Here is a 26828-nt window from a genome sequence, read left to right on the forward strand (position 1 = left end):
AGTCTGGGTCAAAACAAACACATTGAAACACAAGTTACTAGAAGTTGCACAAAACAAAAATTTTCTGCGAAAGCTTTGTCTGGAAGAGAACACATAAGAAAGCAAGATCATACAGTTTTTTCATGAAGGTTTTGTAATTATAACATTTTATATTGGGTTTACATGATTTTTTTGGTGGTTTTATAATGACGATAAATACACATTTACACATAACAAAGACTCAAGCATACAGTTTAACGAGATGCATGTGCAGAGGAAGCAATGACAATGGTAACCTCCCCTGGTTACAGCGTCTGTTCAGCTTCAGATGGTGTTGTAAACTACGGTGTATGGCAGGGGTGCACAACCTTTTTACTATTGCCGGCCGCAACACACACACCACTGTGTGCTAACGGCCGCCACTGAATATACTGCTTTTCCAACGATATACTCCTGATAATTACGACAAGTTGACGTGAGCATTGTTTGAAAGGAATGGAAATGATTCCATACCTGAAAAATGTGCACTATTTATCATTTACATTTGCCAAATTACGTATATTACAATGTAATGAAATGTCGAATTATTCAATGGCTGCCTTGTTCTTGCACGTTAGGTTCACGTCTCCATCATAAAATAATCCACTTCCCATTGGGGATTAAACGTCCTTTTCTCTTGTTTTAACAACCTTTTGCGTTTTAGCGACATGACTGAGTGATTCCACTGTTTTGCTTTTCGACAACTGTACATGCGCACATGACAATTCACCGATATGCTATTAATGTTTTATGACGTCACCATCCGTATTGTTGCGCTTTGTCTCGGTTGCGGTGGCTGCACCAGTTACTACTCGCTACAGCGAACGAATGTGTATAAACACGGAAATGGGCCTAATTAAAAGCTTAACTCTTGAGACCCTTTCAAAAAACCAGTTTCACGAGCAACGTCTGCCGCCAATGCATGTATTTTGGTATAAATGTGCCGGCCACAAAAAATAGCGTCCGCGGCCGCAGGTTGTGCACCGCTGGTCTATGGTAACTACGTTAGGTTTACCATTTTTTCAACTGTGAAAGTCTTTGGACTTTTGTGAACTACCTTGTAAGGACCATCATATGTAAGTGCTGCAAGGAAATCGATTTCGCTTATGTAGGCATCATCAGTTTCTGCAAATATAACGTAATAGTAATAATGAAAGCAATGAAAGTCCCACCTCTCATAATTTTAGAAAGAGTGATGATCATCTTCAAAAAACTGACCAGGTAGCCTTAAACTAAAAGAAATAATGCATAGCGCGTGCATGGATTCGACCTTCAAACGGAAATGTGCCCATAGTGCGCAGGCGAGCCTACCCACGTCATTTTGCGATATACATTACCACGCAAACCTACATATAACAACCTTTTTTGAACCTAACAGCAATCGTCCTCCTTTTCTTAGTGTGTTGTTTTTCTTCTGAACGTGACGTACACATTGGAACCGAATGGCGGGCTTTACTGACGATTAGTCGGGAAAAAATCAAAATCAATTTGCGGCTTCCTCTTTAATCAGGCGTACAGAACGTGCGCGTACACAATGGGTTAGATGGGTACAAACTGTACACCCACTTCATCGGAAGTGGTTAGCTATGTTGTCATTGCTGATATAATAGTGGTCGTATTCCTACGTTACAAGTCACGACGCCATTGCAAGAGTGTCAACACTGAATTGGGCGAGGCGGGATGAGGGGATATAGCCAAAAAGTCGCTACAGTTTCAGAATAAGATTCTATTTGAATAAGAAACTGAGGATGCCCGTGCAGACGAAATCGATTTTTCACGATTACTAATAAATCAGCTGACTGCAATTTAAAACTTCTGTTAGTTTCACTTAATACTAAAATATGAAATTGGTGTCGCTGATGCCAACCAGAGGGCTAGATTCTGAAAAAACTAAGGAAACAGTCTTACAGTTTAAGATTTGTTATTTTTTGCTGATAAATGCATTGCTTTAACGCTGAAACTGTTTTTTTATCTTTCCTGTGTTTTATCATCACCGTGTTTTTATTTATTTCCTGTGTCCTTATCTTTTCCGCGTTTTCTCATCGCTTCCACCCGTTGCATGTGGCAGGTTTTTAGTTGTGTAAAAGGCGTGTTGTGAGGTAGTGGAGAGCCTTTTTTATTTAAACCTAATTCTTGCTTTGCTTTTTATAGACACTGATGATGCTTTTAACAAAGCGAAATATATTTGTCTAATTTAACAAGACTGAAAGATTATAGCCCGAAACGAAAGTTTCTTAGATAGTGTTTTGCTTATAACTGAAGTTCTTCTTTAACCCTGGTTCGTATGGACAGCATGACTAAAGGACCATAACTGCTGCCTTGATTTGACACAAGACCACTGTCAACCATTTCCTTAATAAGCTTGAAGACTAGGAAAGAAAAATTAAATCCTAAATAATCTGTGGTTGTAATTACTTTTGAAATTATTTGTAATATATAGGTTTGTTGTATTCTTTTGTGAGATATATGAATGTGGAACGCACGAGTTTGTATTGTAGGAATATTTATAGCAAACTGTAATACTTACTATGTTCCCTTCACCAGATACAATAAGCTAGCAAAGCTGTGTGTACAGCGGATATCAAATAACTTCCGTATTGGCCCACAGTGTGAAGTGTGGCAAAAGTTTTATGGTGTGATGAATTGTTATTATTTATTTAACAATAAGTTTTAAAAGCTAATGTTATTTAATTTCGTGTAAAAGTGAAGCAGTCGTCACTCGAGCCACCAATGCAACGTATGCTGCAATAGATAGCGTTTAGTTTAGGTATATAGTTCCTAGGTGAACCTCGCTTTAGAGTTTATGGTCATTTACCCTTAAAGACCTGAGCCTTGGGGTTAGAATTTGACAATTTCCTTTCTTCTGGTTTCGAACTATAATCAATCTTCCAAATTGTAGGTACAATTTTATTCTTACCAAGTGACAAAATCGCCAGTCAGGCGTGTTAAACAACGTTGTACAACATACATTAAAGGCAAAGCAAACTTGCGTTGACATGGTCAGACTTGGGCCAACGGCAGCGAAGACGATATATTGGATTGGCTTTGGTGACATCACAATAGGACCTTTATGTATCACTTTTTTGTTTATTATAAAATTGTTGCAGTGCCCACGTAACAGTGGCAGTATCGCGTCCGCTAAATTCTATGAATGATTAATAAAAACCACGCCTGGGAGAGAATGTTTCAGACAATATATTACTGAACGACATTTACGAGTGTGGAAATTACACTACTGTTTACGAACGAAATTTGTGGCGGTGGAATTTATCTTAGAATATCGGTTTAAGGGATCCAGGTACATGGTCCTGAATACCAGCGAAGTATTTTTCCCGCTAAGCCATTCAAACTCTTTCGAACAAACATGTATGAAATGACAACCAAGTTTCGTTGTTTAGGACCTTTGTTAACTGGAAAAAAACAGCAGCGACCAACGACAATCATTTCAAAACGGCGACCGAAAATTTGGTGTCTTTTGGATAAAGCTCATAACGATACAAATGGAGGGCCAAGGATCGCCCCAAGGAGCGGCCCAAGGAGAAGGCCAAGGAGCGCCCCAAGAAGAAGGCCCAAGGAGCGCCCCAAGGAGAAGGCCAAGGAGCGCCCTAAGGAGAAGGCCCAAGGAGCGCCCCAAGGAGAAGGCCAAGGAGCGCCCCAAGGAGCGCCCCAAGGAGAAGGCCAAGGAGCGCCCCAAGGAGAAGGCCAAGGAGCGCCCCAAGGAGAAGGCCAAGGAGCGGCCCAAGGAGAAGGCCAAGGAGCGCCCCAAGGAGAAGGCCAAGGAGCGGCCCAAGGAGAAGGCCAAGGAGCGCCCCAAGGGGAAGGCCAAGGAGCGCCCCAAGGAGAAGGCCAAGGAGCGGCCCAAGGAGAAGGCCAAGGAGCGCCCCAAGAAGAAGGCCCAAGGAGCGCCCCAAGGAGAAGGCCAAGGAGCGCCCCAAGGAGCGCCCCAAGGAGCGGCCCAAGGAGCGGCCCAAGCAGAGGACAAAACGCCATTCTGTGAGTTGGTTTGAACAAACACATTTTAAAATCTTATGATGCACATGTCCGTGGGTATCTTTAAGTTTGTCTTGAACAATTTTTGGATCAAATCAATTAAGTATTTTTATGTATTAATAGGCGAACTTCTTATCGATAACGACATAGGCACAGATCATCTCGGATATGGAGTTTATGCGGAAATGCTGGCCAACACTATTGCAAAGGCGCAACCTCCTGTATCAATAGGCATCTATGGGCGGTGGGGCTGCGGAAAATCTTTTTTTGTAAACCGCATCCTAAGTACGTTTGTAGGCTAAACCTTACTTGATCAAAATAACCAAGCTAAACGTTCAGATACCAGGATTAGACAGGTTATTGACGTAAAAATTTGCTAAATTTTGATAGAGCATTGAGTTGTTTAATTAACAAATTTAGAAAGGAATTCAAACTCGTGTATTCGAATTTTCGTTTTATTTGGCATTACAAGCTTGCGATGCCTTCAACAATGTTGAAACGACGTACCAGTGAGATGCGACGTCTCATTTGAGCTTAATGATTAAAGTTATTGGGGCTTAACACTGGAACTAAATCATTTAAAATCACTTTTTGTAATTGCAGACCAGTTGCGTTACAAGCAAGACGAAAAATCGCCCCCAGAAAGCAGAGGCAACAAAACCAAAAAAATAGCTTGCTCTGCTGTACTATTACTTGTCTTTTTGGCCTGTTTGTTCGTCAGTTTATATGCCCTATTGCTGCAACGAAGTGACCCAAACACCTTCCCAGACAACAGAAACACCACCAAGGAGGTCAGATCGAATACGACAGCAAACCATAATTTGGATTTTTACCAGAAACTTGCTTCGGCCGCATTGGGATCTTCGGTTATAATTGTTGTCATTCTTTATATCTGGTTGTGGTGCTGTAGGCTACCCATGAGGGTGTCGGGCTATAGCAACTTTAAACTACTTTCAATAGCAGCCTTTGCCAAATTACCCGCCACATACGAAGAGGTGTCGATTCTGGGTGGAGAAAGTAGAGAAGATAAAATACCTGGAAAGTTAGAAAACAAATTTGCTAACAGTAATTCGTAGAAATAATTCAAAACATCTTAATGTTCGCAGTTACATCATTGTGAAGTTTAACGCTTGGGCCTACGCCAGAAGCGAGAATCCTTGGGCTGGTATTGCGAAGAGCATTTCTGAAGCTGTTGAAGCTGAGTTTGGTCGAGTTACTTGGAGACTACTTCGTCTTTTAAACATCAAGACAGTTTTTCCAGATCCGGACAACAAAAACCAAACAACGAGCCCACGATTTTATGCAAGAATAAATGAAAACGAAAAAACAACACTTAAACGGTTTGGATGCCTTCGCAGGTAAGAATATGCAAAGCAATAGTTACATTCATATTTCGGTGGAGGAAATGAAAAAAATAGGTTTCATACTGTTTTCAAAATTATTCCAGATTGGGTGCTGAAAGTAATTGTACATCTGAAGACGGACGGAAATGGTTTGAAATCAAATACAGCCACAAATTGGAATCAGAAGACGCCATTAAATTTCTCAAAAATAAAAAACGTGAGATAAGCTATAATTGTCCCAAATTGGAGAAAGTTCAAGAAAAAAACCAAGCACCTGCCTTAACAAACCAAGAAACTCACTCAAGAACCCAAGAAACTGACTCAAGAACCCAAGAAACTGACTTATCAAACCAAGAAACTGACTTAACAAACCAAGAAACTGACTCAACAAAGCAAGAAACTGACTCAACAAAGCAAGAAACTAACTTAACAAACCAAGAAACTCATTCAACAAACCAAGAAACTGACCTCACAAACCAAGAAACTCACTCAACTAACCAAAAAACTGACTTAACAAACCAAGAAACTAACTCAACAAACCAAGAAACTAACTTAACAAACCAAGAAACTCACACAACAAACCAAGAAACTCACCAAACAAACCAAGAAACAGACGTTTCAAACCAACAAATTGACTTAACCAATGCTGCAATGAAAGGAGTAATATACCTCCTGTGGAATTTTCCCAAAACAGCATGTAATGTGCCCTTGGTGCTGTTGGTACTTTTGGCATTAGTCTCGTGGATTCTGATCATCTTTTCATCAATAGCCGCTGCAGTAAGTGTTAAAATTTTAACTGCAAACAAAATGTCGATAAACTGAAGACAAGTTTTCAGGAATAAAATGTTTTTTTTTCAGGAAACGCAAGCTGTTAGTTTTGACTCGTACGTGTTTACGTACATATTCATCACGCTTCCGGTTGTCGGTTCCATGGTTGCCTTTGCGTGGGCCATGTGTCACTCGCAGACTTCTCGAATCAACTCAGCGTTGTCGGGCATCAAACATGACATGGCTGACGAGCTGGGGGTAGTGGAGAAAATAAAAACAGAGGTTCAGTCTGATCGTTTTTCTTTATTTTGAATTGCTTATAGTATTTTTCGAAGTTCGTGTAATTATCGTAATTCTCGTGTGTAAATAACTCTAAGTGTCTCACATATATTTAACAGGGTCTCGATAGCTTGAGCGCGAATTGAGCCTCTTCGATTGTTAAGCCTGCTTCTGCCTCGTTCTCACCAGCCGCTGAATCCAAATAAACAGTTCATTATCAGGCTCTGGGAATAAATCCCAAGCCGGCGAATAGCTTGTAGAGTCTCAGTAATAATAGCAGTGTCTTGTCAATGAATGGAATTACGATAGAATAGACTTATTCAAATAGAATGCATTTACTGGTACACACTGCATGGGCTCTTTTACGCTCTCCATTATGAGCGCGGATTGGTCAATAATGACACGTGATATCACCAAACGGTCGAAGTAATATAATACAAGAACATAAAATACAGTACACATCGAGATTATGTGTGGGAACGGATATAGATTATTCACGCGTGCTAGGGAGTCACTGGTTCACACGTTCAGAACATTCGGTAGGTTTGTCATTTGAGTTGAAACTTGGGAAATATTTAATACGTTTGGTTACGGGCTTGCAAATGCTGCAAACGAAATGAATTATGAAATACCTGTGCAATGCTGCACACAAAACATTACGAAATACAAGCACTGATTTATGTGACGTATGTTACAAATACTTCCCCTCAGATTTGCAGGTGATGAATATAACATCAGCTGTAGGCGATTTAGAAGTCAGTTAATGCGATTGAGCGAGTAAAATGCCAATGGTGGGGTGCGAAAAATTATATAATACACAATTTTGGTATGTTATTAATAGAGAAAACTTGGTCATAATGGTGCACAAGGAAAAGTCACAACAAACATTCAATTACATGCAAATACACAAAGGATCATTGTAATGTCGTTGGGGTAATAACAATGTGGGAATGCTTCACACATTTAAAGATATTTGATCTGCTTGTGTCAATAGATAGGGCCATGCGCCTATGCAGTAGGAGGTACGGTTGGTTCTTGCTGGGCATTTACGTTTTGTAAATCAGGGTACAATGCATGCGAAGGATTATTTTCAGTCTCGTTTTGTACTGGTGCTTCAGGTTCGTTACCTGATTCATTCCTATTAAAGGGATTTAAGTTTGTCCGAGCCCGTGCTATATAATGAGCAATAGTTGGTCTTACACGTGGGTATAGGCGTAGCCAGACATGCTTAGTTGCAAAACCTGTTAATATGACACCCCAAATTAAGGATAACATGACTAAAATAGTCAAGATACTGTTCCAAAATGGGTATGTTATCGAAGAGAGGGTCATTAATAACGTTTGTTTAAGTACTGAATGGATGTTGCTTGAGATGCGCAAGTTTGCCACATCCGATGCTTTAGAGAAATCCTGTTGCCTCCAAAATACGAGTCTAACCGTTCATTCTGCAGTTTGGTCTGTGCCAGTGACGCGAGAATGGAGTCGAGATCCCTAAGCGGGTAATTAGGGGTTCCTATAGGAACATTATATAGAATGTTCGAAGCTTCGACAAAGTTATCTTGCTTAATCGATATGTTTATAGGAAGCAATGACATGGCATTTTTTGGTCATGTTGAGCAGGTTCGGGGGCAATATCTCATATTCCGCACTTGTTGCGGCGAACAAATGCGCAAATTGAAATGGAGGGCAGTTGTGCCGGTGCACCAAAACATGGTTAATAATAGAATTATGTACAAGGAGGGATGTCTTGTTAATTGCCTTTCCATTGGCAAGGGAGGGGTGCATTTGTTTGCACGGGGACCGAAACGCGCGTGGTAAAAACACAAGTCTGAATTATAACCCTGTCTATTTGGGGGATTGCCCGAAAATTGCTTGCGCAGCTGCTGCAAACAGTACTGCTGCTGTTGCTGAAACAGCTGATGAGAGCTTCCGGGTGCGCGTTGCGGTGCTGTATGGTGTTGCTAAAACCGGTCACGCCTGAACGGTTGTTCTTACCTGTTGTAATATTGATAATTTTGGCGATCTGAATAATTCGGTTTTGGCGTGGCCTGTTCTGTAGCTGAAGATTGAAACGTAGTTAGCAATTCCTGTATTTGGCTTGTTAAACGTTGCATTTCGTTTGCCTGCGTGCGGTCGTGTGGTGCATTTGGGGCGGCATCCGAAATTCTGTCCACTAAAATTCCAATATCATCTAGTGATGTATCGGGATTTTGTGACTTAATCAAGGTTTGAATTTCTGTTGACATGCGTTGCAGGAATTCGTTTAACACTAATTTTCGTGCTAATGGGTTTGTATGCGGCTTTTCAGCACATGCGTTTGCCAGACGATTTAAATAAACACTTGGGAATTCGTCAGGCTGTTGGATGAGATTTGAAATGTCCGTTCGCCAAATTTGGGCGCCCAATCAGGCAGCTTGCTCAATTAATGCCTTCTTAAAGGTAAGATACGGCGTGTCGGTCACAGAGGCCTGCGAAATTAAGTTTTGGAACTGCAGGGTTTAGTCTTTTGAAAAACTTTTTAACTCAAAATCGAATTTACCATAATCCGAGGTAATTGCCTTTTTCTGAAATTGTCTATCCGCATTTTTAAAGTATTGCGTATGCCTTTGGGCGTTAGGCCAAAACCTAGCGAGCTGGAAAGTTTGTTTTACCATCGGCTGTGGTTGCGTTTCTTTTGCGGCGTTAACGTGGTTGGACGCCGGGGGCATTGACTGATTTGTTTCTGATGAAACACTATGCGGCGAAACTATCTGAATATCTGTTTCGCTTGTTGCCATGGCGACGGTCGGGCTTTGAGCGATTGAGATTGCGGTTTTACTGCGCGTGCGCTTACTTACGGGCGAAAAAGTGGCTTCCTTTATGAATTTACTCAACGTGGTTGTTTGTTAAGTTTAAACCCAACACAAAGTTGTTAGGTTTAAACCCAACACAAAGATTGATGAAAAAATTTGGACTGGAGCAATATGCTGGTTTGGGGAAATGAGATGCAAATGCCGAAACACCAGGCGTTTGCGTGAATTTGCAATTTGCCAAAAACAACAGGCTTTTGCAACTGCAGTCTGAATCGTAATAGTTTCCCCTTGGGGGTGACAGGCCGTTTTTTTCCCGGACAAACAATTGGCGCTAAACTATACTAGTTTAGAAAAATTTCCCTAACGACCTAGGTCCAAACACAATGTACACATTGAACAGAAAAAAATGATCATGCAATATAAAATTTGGTCATCAATAAACAAATAAATGCGTGTGCGAGCGCTTACAGTTTTTGAATTGTTCGTTTTTTTTGTTATTATCAATGACTATTGTACCTCTCGTGGTGCAGGGATGCGGTTGTTCCGACCTCCTTCGCTGTTCTGTCCGGTTCCAAAGTGATAAGTGGGGCGTCTTCCTTGTTGTGGAAACAGGTCCGCTGGTCCAAGTGGTGAACGTGGTTCGGTCCTGATGTTGCGTTGTGGGGGAGATGTTGAAGGTGGTCGTAGGTGGTACCCTAGTACGCGTGACAAGATGGTGTCCGCTGTCGAGTTGTTGACCGGGCGGGAATACAGCCGGCGTTCCTGATCGAAAAAGGTTTGAGAAGTTGGTGACAAATGTTCACCTGGGCGCCTGGTTTGGCGTGCTGGTCGCTTGGGGTTGTACGGGCTTCCTTGACGGTTTGCCGGGTATCTTGGTCTGCTGGCTGGTGAAGGACGTCTGCTTCTCCAATTTGATTTCAAGGGAGTTGCCGAAGACGGGGCACTATTGTAAATAACTCTAAGTGTCTCAGAGATATTTAACAGGGTCTCGATAGCTTGAGCGCGAATTGAGCCTCTTCGATTGTTAAACCTGCTTCTGCCTCGTTCTCACCAGCCGCTGAATCCAAATAAACAGTTCATTATCAGGCTCTGTGAATAAAACCCAAGCCGGCGAATAGCTTGTAGAGTCTCAGTAATAATAGCAGTGTCTTGTCAATGAATGGAATTACGATAGAATAGACTTATTCAAATAGAATGCATTTACTGGTACCCACTGGGCTCTTTTACGCTCTCCATTATGAGCGCGGATTGGTCAATAATGTCACGTGATATCACCAAACGGTCGAAGTAATATAATACAAGAACATAAAATACAGTACACATCGAGATTATGTGTGGGAACGGATATAGATGATTCACGCGTGCTGGGGAGTCACTGGTTCACACGTTCAGAACATTCGGTAGGTTTGTCATTTGAGTTGAAACTTGGGAAATATTTCATTCGCATGGTTACGGGCTTGCAAATGCTTGTGCAATGCTGCCAACGTAATGAATTATGAAATACCTGTGCAATGCTGCACACAAAACATTACGAAGTACAAGCACTGATTTCTGTGACGTATGTTACACGTGACACATCGGCAACTGTTTTCTGCTGTAGAGATTGTATATCAATATATTAAAAAACGACGACAAAAAACACAGCAGTAGGTCTGAATCTGCAATTATACGCAAACATGACCACTATTACAGCAGGTTTTTTGTTTGTAGATCCACATCATAAGCAAACTATTCCAATGTTTGCCATTCTCACATAACAGAAAGTATAAAATTATTTTGGCAATTGATGACCTTGACCGTGCGCCCGTAGAAAAGGTAAGCCTCTTGCAATCCTCTTGCAAAACATTTGACATATTATGCGACATAGTAAGACATTCGTACATATTAAACAAGCTATCTTTTCAGGTGAAGTCGGTGATTGAAGCTGTGCACATACTGCTTAGTGATACAACATCTCCGTTCGTTTGCATGATCGCAATCGACCCAAGAGTGATCGAAAATTGCGTTGAACATGGCGAGGAAAATGTTCTTCACCGAAATGAAAATGGACGCGAGTATCTTAAAAAGATTACCGACCTGCCTTTTTTCCTCCCTGAGGTTAATTGAAGTTGTATATACAAGTTTTGGTGCAAGGTTGTAAAAGTGATGTGACAACGTCAAACTATTAAATTTGGTCGTACCAATTCACAACAAATTGTTTCATTGTGTTGATATATTTTTGCAGAAAATGGAAACAAAAATGTACATTGAAGGGTTGATGAATGAGATAGGAAAAATTGAGGGAGAGAGGAATGCAAGAAACGACATACAACAACAGCTCGGAGAAGAAGAATTTTTGAAAGCATGCATGTGGGTGTTCAACTTACAAATTTAAACACGACAAATAAATAAACTTGAACTTTAAAGGAACGCATTAAAAAAGGAACCTGTTACATCCTATCTTAAAAGCAATCCAAGAAACATTAAACATATATGTAACATTCTCAATCTCACAGTGGCCATGATCAACTGTCATCAAAAACCGGTACACGAATGTTTCAGTTGCGTTATTGACGGCAGTAATCAGCTGCTTTTTTGGATAAAAAATAATCATAAAATAAAAACAACAAATATTTTTAAAACTATGAAATTTTGTTTGAGGCCTTTGGTCTGAAGCGAAAAACTTTAACTCTTTTTCTAAATTTCTTCAAGAGAACCGAAGACCTGGCTAAGAGCATCGCCCGCTGGGTGGTGCTCACGGACCAGTGGCCGTATCGCACGAGTAGCATTCTTCAAATGATCGATGAAAGTGAACAGCCGAAAACTGAATCAATTGCTGATGAAACGTCGCTTCAGGTCATTTACGGGTGAGAAATATTTGCTATTTTGGCTTTCGTCCGCTTGTGGTCTTTGAAAATCGCACGTGTGTGCGACAAATAATTTTTAAGCCACATAATTTTCTGCATTTCGAGCTTCTGACAAAATATTACTACAAAATATCCAGAAGTTTCGTGAAACCGGAACTACTCGAGGTCAATCCTAACAAGCGTCTTATTGCTTATGACTGGGATGCTGACAAATTCAAATGCTACCTTGAGAAGTTGGGAAACAATATGACGAAGAAAGATGCCTGCGAACTCCGCAATTTCACTCCAAACCTCGATTACATTTTTCGCCAGAGGATTGCAATGATGCAAAATGGAAACAAATAAGGGAAACTGTCTTTGGGTTTTAGCTTGGTTGTTTGTTACCGGTTAACATCGTAGCGACACCCATGTATTAATTGTTATGTATTTTGTTTGAAAATACTGTCTATATCAATTGTATTGCGATCTTCGCGGCTTAAGACATGGAAAGCATTGGACAACCAATTTTACAACTGCAAAATGTTATCCAGTTATTTTTTTCAACGACTGCAATTGAATTTGAATTTTTGTGTTTCCGAAAGTTGAATTCTTTGACAAGCAACCATGTGTAATTATATTAAACGGAGTTTCAGTTTGAAAGAGTACTTTTTATCATGGGACAAGAGTAACTAACACTATGAAATATAGTTTGGGTATATAGCGTGAAAATCCCTTCTCTCCTGTCTAACTTTCTCTAAAACAACTACAGGATTCACGTAAAGTGCGAATTTTATTAACTACCAGTGATATAAAACAAGGTTGCTACCAACCGGACACACCCCAGTTGCTGTTAGGAAAGTATAAATAGACGTTTTATTGATGGGTTATATCGCCTATGTCCAATGCACCAAACGACCCCCAAAACGGGGTTGGGAATAACAGATGGATTGCTTACATTTTCTTCGGCGGTAATACTTTGCACATGCTGTCAAGCGTTGTACGAGGTAGGACGTTGCATTTCTTGATGGATTAGAATGTTATTATTTGCGTCTATAAGGGCCGGTGTGCCTGTTGCAGTGGGTTCGGAATGTGTGTGGGGGATTAGGTCGGCAAGAAAGTGAAAGTTTTGCAACTGCGCATACGGGCAAGCAGGGGAACGTGGAGATTAACTCAGCGCCAACAAAGGTTGATGCTCCCCACGTGTTTTAGTGAAAAAAGTTTCCGCTCCGAATCGATTACAAGACACCGTTTTCCGCCAGTTGCTTAAGCTGGTCCAGATTGTTCACGGTGGATGTCTTTCCCCGTCCCATTCTCTTCATGGCGACCAGAGAGATGGCATCACCAGCGTCCTGGTTGAAGATCCATTGAAAGGCTGGCGGCATTTGGTCGGGCACCGGCGTCACTCCCAACATGAACGAGATCTGTGATATTACATTCATTTATAATTGTTGCTTTTGCTTCACGTTGCTTACAAAACATGTGCCAAATAACAGTGCAATCAGTATCAACGCAAATAGATAGTTATCATCGAAAATTGTACTTGTCTCCCTGATCCCGGTTTAATCAACACATCGAAACCACAGAATTTCAGCAAAGCAATGAAACTTTGCTTTCACAAAAGCGACGTTCATATCACAAAGTAACTCACTTCCGTCACACACACTGGATCTTCGATGTGTTCCTTCAGAGAAACTCGCGCAAGTCCCTGAGCGGCCGCCCCACCTACAGGCATGAATCCAGTGCCGGGAATAAGATACATGTCCGCACCACCGCCTGTAAAATGTGCAATAAAAAAATAGTTATTGCGACGTTTCAAACTTTCCATGTCAATCGCGTTGGTGTTGTGTTGAAGTATTTTCCACCTTAATCAGGTAAATCAGAAGAATATTCTAGAGTTCATGCATTGTGGAAATGTTTGATGTGAAGACCGCAAAGTTGGCGCGGAAGGGTTTCTTTTTTTAAAAGTAAATATTTGGTTTGTCCTTTCATCTGACGATTTTCATTAACCATAACCTATTTTTAAATGTCACGTTTCGATTGGTCTTATATATAATGCTTTGGTGCTTCTTCAGTAATGCTCATGATCACGCCATCCCCTCTCATTTATAATTTAATCCGGCGGAAGGCACAACCAAACACCACAACCTTTGATCAACTTCAGGGAGATCGTGTGAGCAAGTGACGACACTCACTCCGAGGCGTTTTCACTTCACTGAGTTTCGCCACCCGCCTTTCTGCGCCCCATCCACCGGCAAGTCAAGCCCCACCGAACAACAATGCCAACCCTGATCCGTGCTCGCTCTTGCGTAACGGAGGATACATTACGTCACGCTACATACCGCATGGCCGGGAGCGGGAAGATAAAAAGAGCGGTTTGGGGTTGGCAAAACTATAGGGTTCGCTTGCAGTAAATATTCATAGAACCGTTGCAGTTAAAGTTAAACATAATGTAAACGGTCCTTGTTTCGATATTTCTTTGCACACAAAACTCCACCAAATGAGTCAAGAGTAATGTTGATTTTCCGCTGTTGACATAAATATGGTAATAAGCCCTAGTATTTTTGAGAGTCATTGTGTGGGGCGATTATATAAAGCATTGACGTTGCTGCCATTAAATAAATATTTCCTCTGTGTTTGATAAATACAAACGATTCGTGGTAATGTTTTTATTCACCACCTCGCGTTATCACGACGGCAATACAAAGGAGTAAAGGGCTTGCAATATCGGGTGCAGAGGGGAAGCAATTAAGTCATAGCATCCTTTATTGTCCGGCGAAGCTTGAAAGAGTGGGCCCACAATATACTCAACTGAACAGCAGCCAAGCATAAATATGGCACGGCGTCAATCGCAATTTTTGTCTCGTTCGGGGTAAAGCCATTGGAGGTCGCGTTCCTTCTGCGAATTCCAACAGTCCCGGTCGCAGACAATAGAGAGCGTACGTATTAAAAACTGCCCCTCCTTTAATTGCTTCTGTGTAGCGATATTAAATCGGTTTCTAATCGCGTCTTCAACTTTTCGCCTTTGCCTATGGCGCGAAATTGGAAACTCATTGGCTTTAGTATAGTTATAAGTCACGATAACTCCCATGCCCTCTCAGTGACTTTTTAGTTGACTCTATTTTTAGCAAGTCGCCGAGAACTGCACAACAAGTGAACAAAACGAAAGGTTTCGCAGTTCCTCGATAAGTCGAAGCGCTTGGGTGAGTTTAAGCCATGGAGGTATTCCATGTGGGGACGTTAAGTTTTCTTCGGTGAAGTATTTGGTGACAAAGGGAGCGGTTTGGCAAAAGTGCCTTGGGCATAGGAGCCGCGTCAAGGATTGTAAGTCAAACATAAACATTTGGATAACTATTACAACGGTACTATTTTGGGTTTTATGCAGACAATCACTGCGATTTGCCAAAATGGCCGGAATACTACTTCCTATCTGTAAACGAATTAGCCGACATCAGTAGCAGCAACGCAAAAGAGCAACCTACAAACGATTCGACTTTAAATCCTTCGACCAGCGAAAAACCTGAGGGTATCATACACGCCATGAATGGGAATTTCTTTGGTGAAACCGGTTTAGAGACAATGCACACCCCTGAAGTTTTGGACCGAACTCCGAAACCGACCCAGCAAGGGTTTTTGTTTCCGCAACAGTGTCAACCTTTGGCAAGCCCGAACCTTGTCACTCACTTGCGCCACCACGCGACTAACGAATTTAATCCTCAAAAAGTCAAACCTAACGGAAAAACAGCATCTTTACCTGTACTAAATCACGAACTTAGCAATGCGTCAATGTAAACTTGCCCAAAGCTTGCTCCTGTTTTTAGAATTATTTACTAACCCTCATATTTAAATTTATCGTTTTATTTCTGCTGTTTGTTTGACAACATACGGTAATGTCTATTGAACGCGTTGAGTTACGCAGTGGATGTTTGTATGGTGGATGCACATGACAAATTGGCAAAACACGTATTCTTTACACAGTATCTTGGTCACTATAGAATCAATTTAAACCTTTATGGGCAATTTACACATCACCAGAAATAAAAAAAATTTACCTTTGACCACCCAGGTCACGCGCCTTTGGAAAAGGTACACTTCTTTTCCACAAACCAAGTTTTTTTGCGTAGGTCAAGGTAAAGAATATTGCTTTTCATCCTACTAAACTTGTAAGCAATCTCACAACAAGGGTAGTGTAAAATATGCCAACAATTTACATAGCTGTGTTTCGCAGGTGGAGTCGGTAATTAATGCTGTGCTCATTGTGCTTGGTGATACAACGTTTACGTTTGTTTGCATGATCGCAATAGACCCACCGGTGATGGAGAATTGCATTAATTACGGGTTGCAAAATGTTTTTTTTTATCAAAATGAAGTAAAATGTTACTGTTATGTATCTCCCGCTGCAACGTGTGCCGCAATAGATAGCGTTTAGTTTAGGCATAGAGTTCCTAGGTGAACATCACTTCAGAGTTTATGGTCCTTGACTTTGGGGCTAGAATTTGGCAATCTCCTTTCTTCTATAGTTTAGAACTAATCAATCTTCCAATTTGTGTGTACAATAATATTCTTACCAAGAACCAATATGAAGACACAAGGCAGGCGTTGACATGGTCTGACTTGGGCCAACGCCCGCATAGACGATATACTGGCAATTACACACAATATGACATTTAGTGACATAACAACATGACCTTTATGCATTATTTAGTTTTGTAAATTATGAAATCGTTGCATATTCCTCCCCGCCGAGTATTAGACAAACACAACATAAGTGTTCGGCGAAGTCTGGGTCAAAACAAACACAATGAAACACAAGTTACTAGAAGTTGCACAAAACAAAAATTTTCTGCGAAAGCTTTGTCTGGAAGAGAACACATAAGAAAGCAAGATCATAAAGTTTTTTCATTTTGAGGTTTTGTAATTATAACATTTTATATTAGGTTTGCATGATTTTTTAGTGGTTTTATATTGACGATAAATACACATTTACACATAACAACTACTCAAGCATACAATTTAACGAGATGCATGTGAAGAGGATGCAATGACAATTGTAACCTCCCCTGGTTACAGCGTCTGTTCAGCTTCAAATGGTGTTGTAAACTATGGATATATTTGAGCAGGTGTGTTATTTAATTCAGCAGTTTCTTCGGTCTCTGCCTGTGATTGTGATGTGTTGTGGCGTACGCGTAAACCGCAATGAATAAAAGCGTGTTAAATACCGGGTCGTCGATTGAACTCAACATGATTAACACATTAAGGTATGCTTGACATTTTTGAAAATATAGATGGAACATTGATATCGGTAGAGAAAAATGGCTTCTCAAAAAAGATTTTAATTCTCGTATTGCTGGCAGACCAAGGTTGCATCGCTAAAGGGCGCCGTTTCTAGCTCTACATGCAACAAACATGTTGCAAAAAAGTTCACATATCGCAGAGATGTTACGAGTTTGACTTGCCGACCTAAGCAACCAAACTCAGTAAGTGTGTCGGACATTATTTGTGCTGAACGCGGCGTACCCATCAGCAAGCTTAACGTTTTCGACGAATTTATAAGAGTAGATATAGGAACATTAGAGAAAAGCAACATCCGCAGCTTGCTGTGCAGCAAATTCATCTCGTAGATTGTTTTCTAGGTTGTTAAGGGACAGAGTGTAGGGATTAAGATTTGTAGATTTTTTTCTTGGAACAATTGACCTCAAATGTTCTGATGGCGACTGCAATTCGCAGTTTGTTGTTTGGATTACAAGATTGTTGAAAGTGCATGTAGCAGTCGCTTTGAGACAATTGGACACACCTGTCAATGATAAATAGATTTCGCCATTTGTGGTATTTGGATACGAAAGGATTCTCCTGCGCTGTTGATGTGAACAGTGGCTTGTGTTTGCATGAATGGCCGTACTTCTGGGCCATCATAGTGTGAACTCGGTGCCACACAAAAATTCTATCATTGGACACACATTCGCCTCTCTGGATTTGACAATTATCCGGCTTCCAAAAAGGCGTTATCGCATTTGATGAAAGATAGGATCATATAACAGCTTGAAACGAGTTAGAATTGCATTTCTAACTTCCGATACAGCACTCGTAGCCTATCTGAAGTCATGAACTACTAGATTATCGGTTTTGAAGATTGTAACTTCCCAATTCCAGGAGCATGAAGAGTATGATTCCACACTGAACATTTAGTAGCTGGAGGTAGTTTCTGACTTTGGTTCCAAAGAAATAGAAAGTGTCTTCTGTAATTGTTGCAGTAGTAGCACAAGCTAATGCAGGTATTTCTTTGTGGTGATCACTCAACTTGAAGATACGAGCATTGCTTGTCTTCATTTGTTGTGCCTTTTAATGGACATATTGCTTCGGAGGCAGTATGTCATATTCTGCAATCTGCTGCGCCTAAGAGCAGATTCGCATGTTGAAAGTTAAGGTAGACACAACTGGACTACACACAACAGAAAGACACATAGAAAACTATAAACAATCGACAAAGAAAGAAATTACATGCCACATTGGTAATCTTGTAAGTAGCGTGACGGTCTGACACGTTTATTCCTAGAAGTGTATTGGACACATGTTATGGAGTTTGTTGTTCTGATTGTATTCTCCTGGAGTTTGTAAAACCCCCACGTTGACTGTGAGGAGTATTTGCATGTTGTTGATTCTTCCTTTTCCCAGAAGTTGACTCTGGAGCAGAAGAAGACGGTTGTTGATTTTTGTCGTTGCTTTCTTCATGCAGAAGATCAAGTAGACTTATTGCAACCTTCACACGGTCTATGGTAACTACGTTAGGTTTACCATTTTTTTAACTGTGAAAGTCTTTGGATATTTGTGAACGACCTTGTAAGGGCCATCATATATAGGTGCAAGGAAATTGATTTCGCTTGTGTAGGCATCGTCAGTTTCTGCAAATATAACGTAATAGTAATAATGAAGCAATGAAAGTCCCACCTCTCATAATTTTAGAAAGAATGATGATCATCTTTAAAAAACTGACCAGGTAGCCTTAAACTGAAAGAAATAATGCACAGCGCGTGCATGGATTCGACCTTCAAACGGAAATGTGCCCATAGTGCGTTTTGAAGACGTCATTGCCACTAAAGGTGTGCGCGTCTGAACTGTGCTCCTACTTTAGAAAGCATTAGGACACAAAGCTGTATAGTTGCACGTATGATTTATAGTTTTGATGCGCAGGCGTGTCTACCCACGTCATTTTGCAAAATACATTACCACGCAAACCTACATATAACAACCTTTTTTGAATCTAACAGCAATCGTCCTCCTTCCTCTTTAATCAGGCGTACAGAACGTGCGCATTCACAATGGGTTAGATGGGTACAAACTGTACACCCACTTCATCGGAAGTGGTTAGCTATGTTGTCATTGCTGATATAATAGTGGTTGTATTCCTACGTTACAAGTCACGACGCCATTGCAAGAGTGTCAACACTAAATTGGGCGAGGCGGGATGAGGGGATATAGTCAAAAAGTCGCTACAGTTTAAGAATAAGATTCTATTTGAATAAGAAACTGAGGATGCCTGTGCAGGCGAAATCGATTTTTCACGATTACTAATAAATCAGCTGACTGCAATTTGAAGCTTCTGTTAGTTTCACTTAATACTAAAATATGAAATTGGTGTCGCTGATGCCAACCAGAGGGCTAGATTCTGAAAAAACTAAGGAAACAGTCTTACAGTTAAAGATTTGTTATTTTTTGCTTATAAATGCATTGCTTTAACGCTGAAACTGTTTTTTTATCTTTCCTGTGTTTTATCATCACCGTGTTTTTATTTGTTTCATGTGTCCTTATCTTTTCCGCGTTTTCTCAACGCTTCCACCCGTTGCATGTGGCAGGTTTTTAGTTGTGTAAAAGGCATGTTGTGAGGTAGTGGAAAGCCTTTTTTTATTTAAACCAAACCTAATTCTTGCTTTGCTTTTTATAGACACCGATGATGCTTTTACCAAAGCGAAATATATTTGTCTAATTTAACAAGACTGAAAGATTATAACCTGAAACGAAAGTTTGTTAGATAGTGTTTTGCTTATAACTGAAGTTCTTCTTTAACCCTGGTTCGTATGGACAGCATGACTAAAGGAACATAATTGCTGCCTTGATTTGACACAAGACCACTGTCAACCATTTCCTTAATATGCATGAAGACTAGGACAGAAAAATTACGTCCTAAATAATCTGTGGTTGTAATTACTTTTGAAATTATTTGTAATATATAGGTTTGTTGTATTCTTTTGTGAGATATATGAATGTGGAACGCACGAGTTTGTATTGTAGGAATATTTGTAGCAAACTGTAATACTTACTATGTTCCCTTCAGCAGATGCAATAAGCTAGCAAAGCTGTGTGTTTACAGCGGAAATCAAATAACTTCCGTATTGGCCCACAGTGTGAAGTGTGGCAAAAGTTTTATGGTGTGATGAATTGTTATTATTTGTTTAATAATAAGTTTTAAAAGCTAATGTTATTTATTAAGTGTAAAAGTGAAGCAGTCCTCACTCGAGCCACCAATGCAACGTATGCCGCAATAGATAGCGTTTAGTTTAGGTATAGAGTTCCTCGCTTTAGAGTTTATGGTCATTTACCCTTAAAGACCTGAGCTTTGGGGCTAGAATTTGGCAATTTCCCTTCTTCTAGTTTAGAACTATAATCAATCTTCCAAATTGTATGTACAATTATATTCTTACCATGTGACAATATGAAGACACAAGGCAGGCAATGTCAACTTCAATCCTTTTCACATAAGCAGTTTACGTGGCAACCGAATTTAGAATGCCAGGCACAGTACTTGCAAAAGCAAACGATGGTCAGAGAGGACATGGCCACGCCAGTCAGGAGTGTTAAACAACGTTGTACAACATACATTGAAGACAAAGCAAACTTGCGTTGACATGGTCAGACATGGGCCAACGGCAGCAAAGACGATATATTGGATTGGCTTTGGTGACATAACAATAAGACCTTTATGCAACACTTAGTTTTGTTTATTATAAAATCGTTGCAGTGCCCACGTAACAATGGCAGTATCGCGCCCGCTAAATTCTATGAATGATTAATAAAAACCACGCCTGGGAGAGAATGTCTCAGACAATATAATATTGAACGACATTTACGAGTGAGGAAATTACACTACTATTTACGAAATTTGTGGCGGTGGAATTTATCTTAGAATATCGGTTTAAGGGATCCGGGTATATGGTTCTAAATACCAGCTAAGTATTTTTTCCGCTAAGCCATTCAAACGCTTTCGAACAAACATGTATGAAATGACAACCAAGTTTCGTTGTTTAGGACCTTTGTTTTCTGAAAAAAAAAACAGCGACCAACGACAATTATTTCAAAACGGTGACCAAACATTTGGTGTCTTTTGGATAAAGCTCATAACGATACAAATGGGCCAAGGAGCGGTCCAAAGAGCGGTCCAAGGAGAAGGCCAAGGAGCGGTCCAAGAAGCGGCCCAGGCAGAGGAACAAACGCCATTCTGTGAGTTGGTTTGAACAAACAAATTTTAAAATCTTATGATGCACATGTCCGTGGTTATCTTTAAGTTTGTCTTGTACAAATTTTTGGATCAAATCAATCAAGCATTTTTGTGTATTAATAGGCGAACTTCTTGTCGATAACGACATAGGCACAGATCATCTCGGATATGGAGTTTATGCGGAAATGCTGACCAACACTATTGCAAAGGCGCAACCTCCTGTATCAATAGGCATCTATGGGCGGTGGGGCTGCGGGAAATCTTTTTTTGTAAACCGCATCCTAAGTACGTTTGTAGGCTAAACCTTACTTGATCGAAATAACCAAGCTAAACGTTCAGATACCAGGATTAGACAAGTTATTGACGTAAAAATTTGCTAAATTTTCATAAAGCATTGAGTTGTTTAATAAACAAATTTAGAAAGGAATTCAAACTCGTGTATTCGAATTTTCGTTTTATTTGGCATTACAAGCTTGCGATGCCTTCAACAATGTTGAAACGACGTACCAGTGAGATACGACGTCTCATTTGAGCTTAATGATTAACGTTATTGGGGCTTAACCCAGAAGCTAAATTATTTAAAACCATTTTTTGTAATTGCAGACCAGTTGCGTTGCAAGCAAGACAAAAAATCGCCCCCAGAAAGCAGAGGCAACAAAGTCATAAAAACAGCTTGCTCTATCGTAGTTTCACTTGTCGCTTTAGTCTGTTTGATCTTCAGTTTCTGGGCCCTAATTCTCCCACGAAGTGACCAAAACACCTCCCCAGACAACAGAAACACCACCGTAGAGGTCAAATCCAATGCGACAGCAAACCACAATTTGGATTATTATCAGAAACTTGCTTTGGCCGCATTGGGATCTTCTGTTATAATGGTTGTCTTTCTTTTTATCTGGTTGTGGTGCTGTCGGCTACCCATGAGGGTGTCGGGCTGGAGCAACTTTAAACTACTTTCAATAGCAGCCTTTACCAAATTACCCGCCACATACGAAGAGATGTCGATTCTGGGTGGAGAAAGTAGAGAAGATAAAATACCCGAAAAGTTAGAAAACAAATTTGCTAACTGTAATTCGTACAAATAATTCAAAACGTCTTAATGTTCGCAGTTACATCATTGTGAAGTTTAACGCTTGGGCTTACGCCAGAAGCGAGAATCCTTGGGCTGGTATTGCGAAGAGCATTTCAGAAGCAGTGGAAGCTGAGTTTGGTCGAGTTACGTGGCGACTACTTCGTCTTTTAAACATCAAGACAGTTTTGCCTGATCCGAACAACAAAAACCCAACAACAAGACCCCGATTTTTTGCAATTATAAACGAACAAGAAAAAACAACACTTGAACGGTTTGGATGCCTTCGCAGGTAAGAATATGCAAAGCAATAGTTACATTCATATTTCGGTTAAGGAAATGAAAAAAATTAGGTTTTATACAGTATTCAAAATTATTCCAGTGCAAGCGACTTGAGATTGGATGGATGGTTTGAAATAGAATACAGCCACAAATTGGAAGCGGACGCCGCCATTAAATTTCTCGAAAACAGAGGTGTTCAGATAAGCTATGCTCATCCCACAATGGACAACTTAGACGAGGCAAACCAACAAATTGTATTAACCAATGCTGCAAAGAAAGGGTTTCCATACCTCCTGTGGAATTTTCCAAAAACTGCTTGTAATGTGCCCCTGGCGCTATTGGTATTTCTAGCAATAATCTCGTGGATTGTGATCATCGTTGCATCAGTAGCCATTGCAGTAAGTGTTAAACCTTTAACTGTAAACAAAGTTCCACTGTTTTTTCAGCGATAAACTAAAGATACGTTTTCAGGAATAAAACGTTTATTTTTTCAGGAAACGCAAGCTGTTAAAATTGATTCGTACGTGTTTACGTTCATATCAGTCATACTTCCGGTTGTCGGTTCCATGGTTGCCTTTGCGTGGGCCATGTGTCACTCGCAGACTTCTCGAATCAACTCAGCGTTGTCGGGCATCAAACATGACATGGCTGACGAGCTGGGGGTAGTAGAGAAAATAAAAAAAGAGGTTCAGTCTGATCGTTTTTCTTTATTTTGAATGGCTGGTAACATTTTTCGAAGTTCGTGTAATTATTCGTCACTCATCGGCGACTGTTTTCTGCTGTACAGACTGTATACCAATATATTAAAAAACGACGACAAAAAAAACACAACAGCAGGCCTGAGTCTGCAATTATAGGCGGAACATGACCACTATTACAGCAGGTTTTTTGTTTGTAGATCCACATCATAAGCAAACTATTCCAATGTTTGCCATTCTCACATAACAGAAAGTATAAAATTATTTTGGCCATTGATGACCTTGACCGTGCGCCTTTGGAAAAGGTATGGCTCTTACAGTCCTCTACCAATACATTTGACATAATATAACACATAGTAAGACATACGTACATATTGAACAAGCTATCTTTTCAGGTGAAGTCGGTGATTGAAGCTGTGCACATACTGCTTAGTGATACAACATCTCCGTTCGTTTGCATGATCGCAATCGACCCACAGGTGATCGAAAATTGCGTTGAACATGGCGAGGAAAATGTTCTTCACCAAAATGAAAATGGACGCGAGTATCTCAAAAAGATTACCGACCTGCCTTTTTTCCTCCCTGAGGTTAATTGAAGTTGTATATACAAGTTTTGGTGCAAGGTTGTAAAAGTGATGTGACAACGTCAAACTATTAAATTTTCGTACCGATTCACAACAAATTGTTTCATTGTGTTGATATATTTTTGCAGAAAATGGAAACAAAAATGTACATTGAAGGGTTGATGAATGAGATAGGAGAAATTGAGGGAGAAAGGAATGCAAGAAACGACATACAACAACAGCTCGGAGAAGAAGAATTTTTGATAGCATGCATGTAGGTGTTTAACTTACAAATTTAAACACGACAAATAAAAAAACTTGAACTTTAAAGGAACGCATTTAAAGAGGAAGCTGTTACAGCCCATCTTAAAAGCAATCCAAGAAACATTAAACATATATGTAACATTCTCAATCTCACAGTGGCCATGATCAACTGTCATCAAAAACCGGTACACGAATGTTTTAGTTGCGTTATTGACGGCAGTATTCAGCTGCGTTTGGATAAAAAAAATCCAAAAATTAAACAACATATATATTTAAAACTATGAAATTTTGTTTGAGGCCTTTGGTCTGAATTTCTTCAAGAGAACCGAACACCTGGCTAAGAGCATCGCCCGCTGGGTGGTGCTCACGGACCAGTGGCCGTATCGCACGAGTAGCATTCTTCAAATGATCGATGAAAGTGAACAGCCGAAAACTGAATCAATTGCTGATGAAACGTCGCTTCAGGTCATTTACGGGTGAGAAATATTTGCTATTTTGGGTTTCGTCCGCTTGTGGTCTTTGAAAATCGCACCTGTGTGCGACAAGTAATTTTTGAGCCACATATTTTTCTGCATTTCGAGGTTCTGACAAAATATTATTACAAAATATCCAGAAGTTTCGTGGCACCGGAACTACTCGAGGTCAATCAAAACAAGCGTCTTATTGCTTATGACTGGGATGCTGACAAATTCAAATGCTACCTTGAGAAGTTGGGAAACAATATGACGAAGAAAGATGCCTGCGAACTCCGCAATTTCACTCCAAACCTCGATTACATTTTTCGCCAGAGGATTGCAAAGATGCAAAATGGAAACAAATAAGGGAAACTGTCTTTGGGTTTTAGCTTGGTTGTTTGTTACCGGTTAACATCGTAGTGACACCCATGTATTAATTGTTATGTATTTTGTTTGAAAATACTGTCTATATTAATTGTATTGCGATCTTCGCGGCTTAAGACATAGAAAGCATTGGACAACCAATTTTACAATTGCAAAATGTTATCCAGTTATTTTTTTCAACGACTGGAATTGAATTTGAATTTTTCTGTTTCCGAAAGTTGAATTCTTTGACAAGCAACCATGTGTAATTATATTAAACGGAGTTTCAGTTTGAAAGAGTACTTTTTATCATGGGACAAGAGTAAATATAGTTTGGGTATATAGTGTGCAAATCCCTTCACTCCTGTCTAACTTTCTCTAAAACAACTACTGGATTCACGTAAAGTGCGAATTTTATTAACTACCAGTGATATAAAACAAGGTTGCTACCAACCGGAGACACCCCAGTTGCTGTTAGGAAAGTATAAATATACGTCTCATTGTTGGGTTATATCGCCTATGTCCAATGCACCAAACGACCCCCCACAATAAAAGGGGTTGGGAATAACAGACGGATTGCTTACATTTTCTTCGGCGTTAATACTTTGCACATGCTGTCAAGCTTTGTACGATGTAGGAAGTTGCATTTCTTGATGGATTAGAATGTTATTATTTGCGTCTATAAGGGCCGGTGTGCCTGTTGCAGTGGGTTCGGAATGTGTGTGGGGGATTAGGTCGGCAAGAAAGTGAAAGTTTTGCAACTGCGCATACGGGCAAGCAGGGGAACGTGGAGATTAACTCAGCGCCAACAAAGGTTGATGCTCCCCACGTGTTTTAGAAAAAAAGTTTCCGCTCCGAATCGATTACAAGACACCGTTTTCCGCCAGTTGCTTAAGCTGGTCCAGATTGTTCACGGTGGATGTCTTTCCCCGTCCCATTCTCTTCATGGCGACCAGAGAGATGGCATCACCAGCGTCCTGGTTGAAGATCCATTGAAAGGCTGGCGGCATTTGGTCGGGCACCGGCGTCACTCCCAACATGAACGAGATCTGTGATATTACATTCATTTATAATTGTTGCTTTTGCTTCACGTTGCTTACAAAACATGTGCCAAATAACAGTGCAATCAGTATCAACGCAAATAGATAGTTATCATCGAAAATTGTACTTGTCTCCCTGATCCCGGTTTAATCAACACATCGAAACCACAGAATTTCAGCAAAGCAATGAAACTTTGCTTTCACAAAAGCGACGTTCATATCACAAAGTAACTCACTTCCGTCACACACACTGGATCTTCGATGTGTTCCTTCAGAGAAACTCGCGCAAGTCCCTGAGCGGCCGCCCCACCTACAGGCATGAATCCAGTGCCGGGAATAAGATACATGTCCGCACCACCGCCTGTAAAATGTGCAATAAAAAAATAGTTATTGCGACGTTTCAAACTTTCCATGTCAATCGCGTTGGTGTTGTGTTGAAGTATTTTCCACCTTAATCAGGTAAATCAGAAGAATATTCTAGCGTTCATGCATTGTGGAAATGTTTGATGTAAAGACCGCAAAGTTGGCGCGGAAGGGTTTCTTTTTTTAAAAGTAAATATTTGGTTTGTCCTTTCATCTGACGATTTTCATTAAC

At 40.3% G+C, this 26828-nt stretch overlaps 2 protein-coding genes and 2 long non-coding RNA genes across 6 annotated transcripts; 2 read left to right on the forward strand and 2 right to left on the reverse strand.

The window, feature by feature from the left end:
- The first annotated feature begins 3876 nt into the window (after positions 1-3876).
- On the forward strand, positions 3877-12669 carry LOC145890622 (uncharacterized). Its single transcript, XM_082981739.1, has 12 exons — positions 3877-4011; positions 4132-4293; positions 4612-5050; positions 5115-5366; positions 5456-6128; positions 6210-6401; positions 10901-11005; positions 11096-11287; positions 11415-11539; positions 11597-11714; positions 11882-12036; positions 12174-12669. Exons 2-12 carry the CDS (start codon positions 4194-4196, stop codon positions 12379-12381), a joined length of 2559 nt encoding a protein of 852 aa, XP_082837865.1. The 5' UTR covers positions 3877-4011; positions 4132-4193; the 3' UTR covers positions 12382-12669.
- Positions 12670-12798: 129 nt separating this feature from the next.
- Positions 12799-13786, reverse strand: LOC145889783 (uncharacterized). Its single transcript, XR_014399529.1, has 2 exons — positions 13664-13786; positions 12799-13436 (listed from the first exon to the last, which is right to left on the reverse strand). It is a non-coding gene; the product is annotated as an uncharacterized LOC145889783 (long non-coding RNA).
- A 6475-nt stretch (positions 13787-20261) lies between these two features.
- On the forward strand, positions 20262-25477 carry LOC145890623 (kinase D-interacting substrate of 220 kDa B-like). Of its 3 annotated transcripts, XM_082981742.1 has the most exons (13): positions 20262-20435; positions 21313-21504; positions 21626-21787; positions 22106-22544; positions 22609-22860; positions 22951-23248; positions 23345-23536; positions 23749-23853; positions 23944-24135; positions 24261-24385; positions 24443-24560; positions 24673-24851; positions 24989-25477. In XM_082981742.1, exons 2-13 carry the CDS (start codon positions 21414-21416, stop codon positions 25194-25196), a joined length of 2361 nt encoding a protein of 786 aa, XP_082837868.1. In that variant the 5' UTR covers positions 20262-20435; positions 21313-21413; the 3' UTR covers positions 25197-25477. The 3 variants fall into 3 exon arrangements, with proteins under 3 accessions (XP_082837868.1, XP_082837866.1, XP_082837867.1); XM_082981740.1 differs by lacking the exon at positions 20262-20435 and having other exon boundaries at positions 21034-21504; XM_082981741.1 differs by lacking the exon at positions 20262-20435 and having other exon boundaries at positions 21034-21504; positions 24697-24851.
- A 111-nt stretch (positions 25478-25588) lies between these two features.
- On the reverse strand, positions 25589-26592 carry LOC145889876 (uncharacterized). The gene is made up of 2 exons (XR_014399540.1): positions 26470-26592; positions 25589-26242 (listed from the first exon to the last, which is right to left on the reverse strand). It is a non-coding gene; the product is annotated as an uncharacterized LOC145889876 (long non-coding RNA).
- Positions 26593-26828: the final 236 nt, after the last annotated feature.

Source organism: Ascidia mentula, chromosome 2 (assembly GCF_947561715.1).
Source record: "Ascidia mentula chromosome 2, kaAscMent1.1, whole genome shotgun sequence".
NCBI classification, from domain to species: Eukaryota; Metazoa; Chordata; class Ascidiacea; order Phlebobranchia; family Ascidiidae; genus Ascidia; species Ascidia mentula.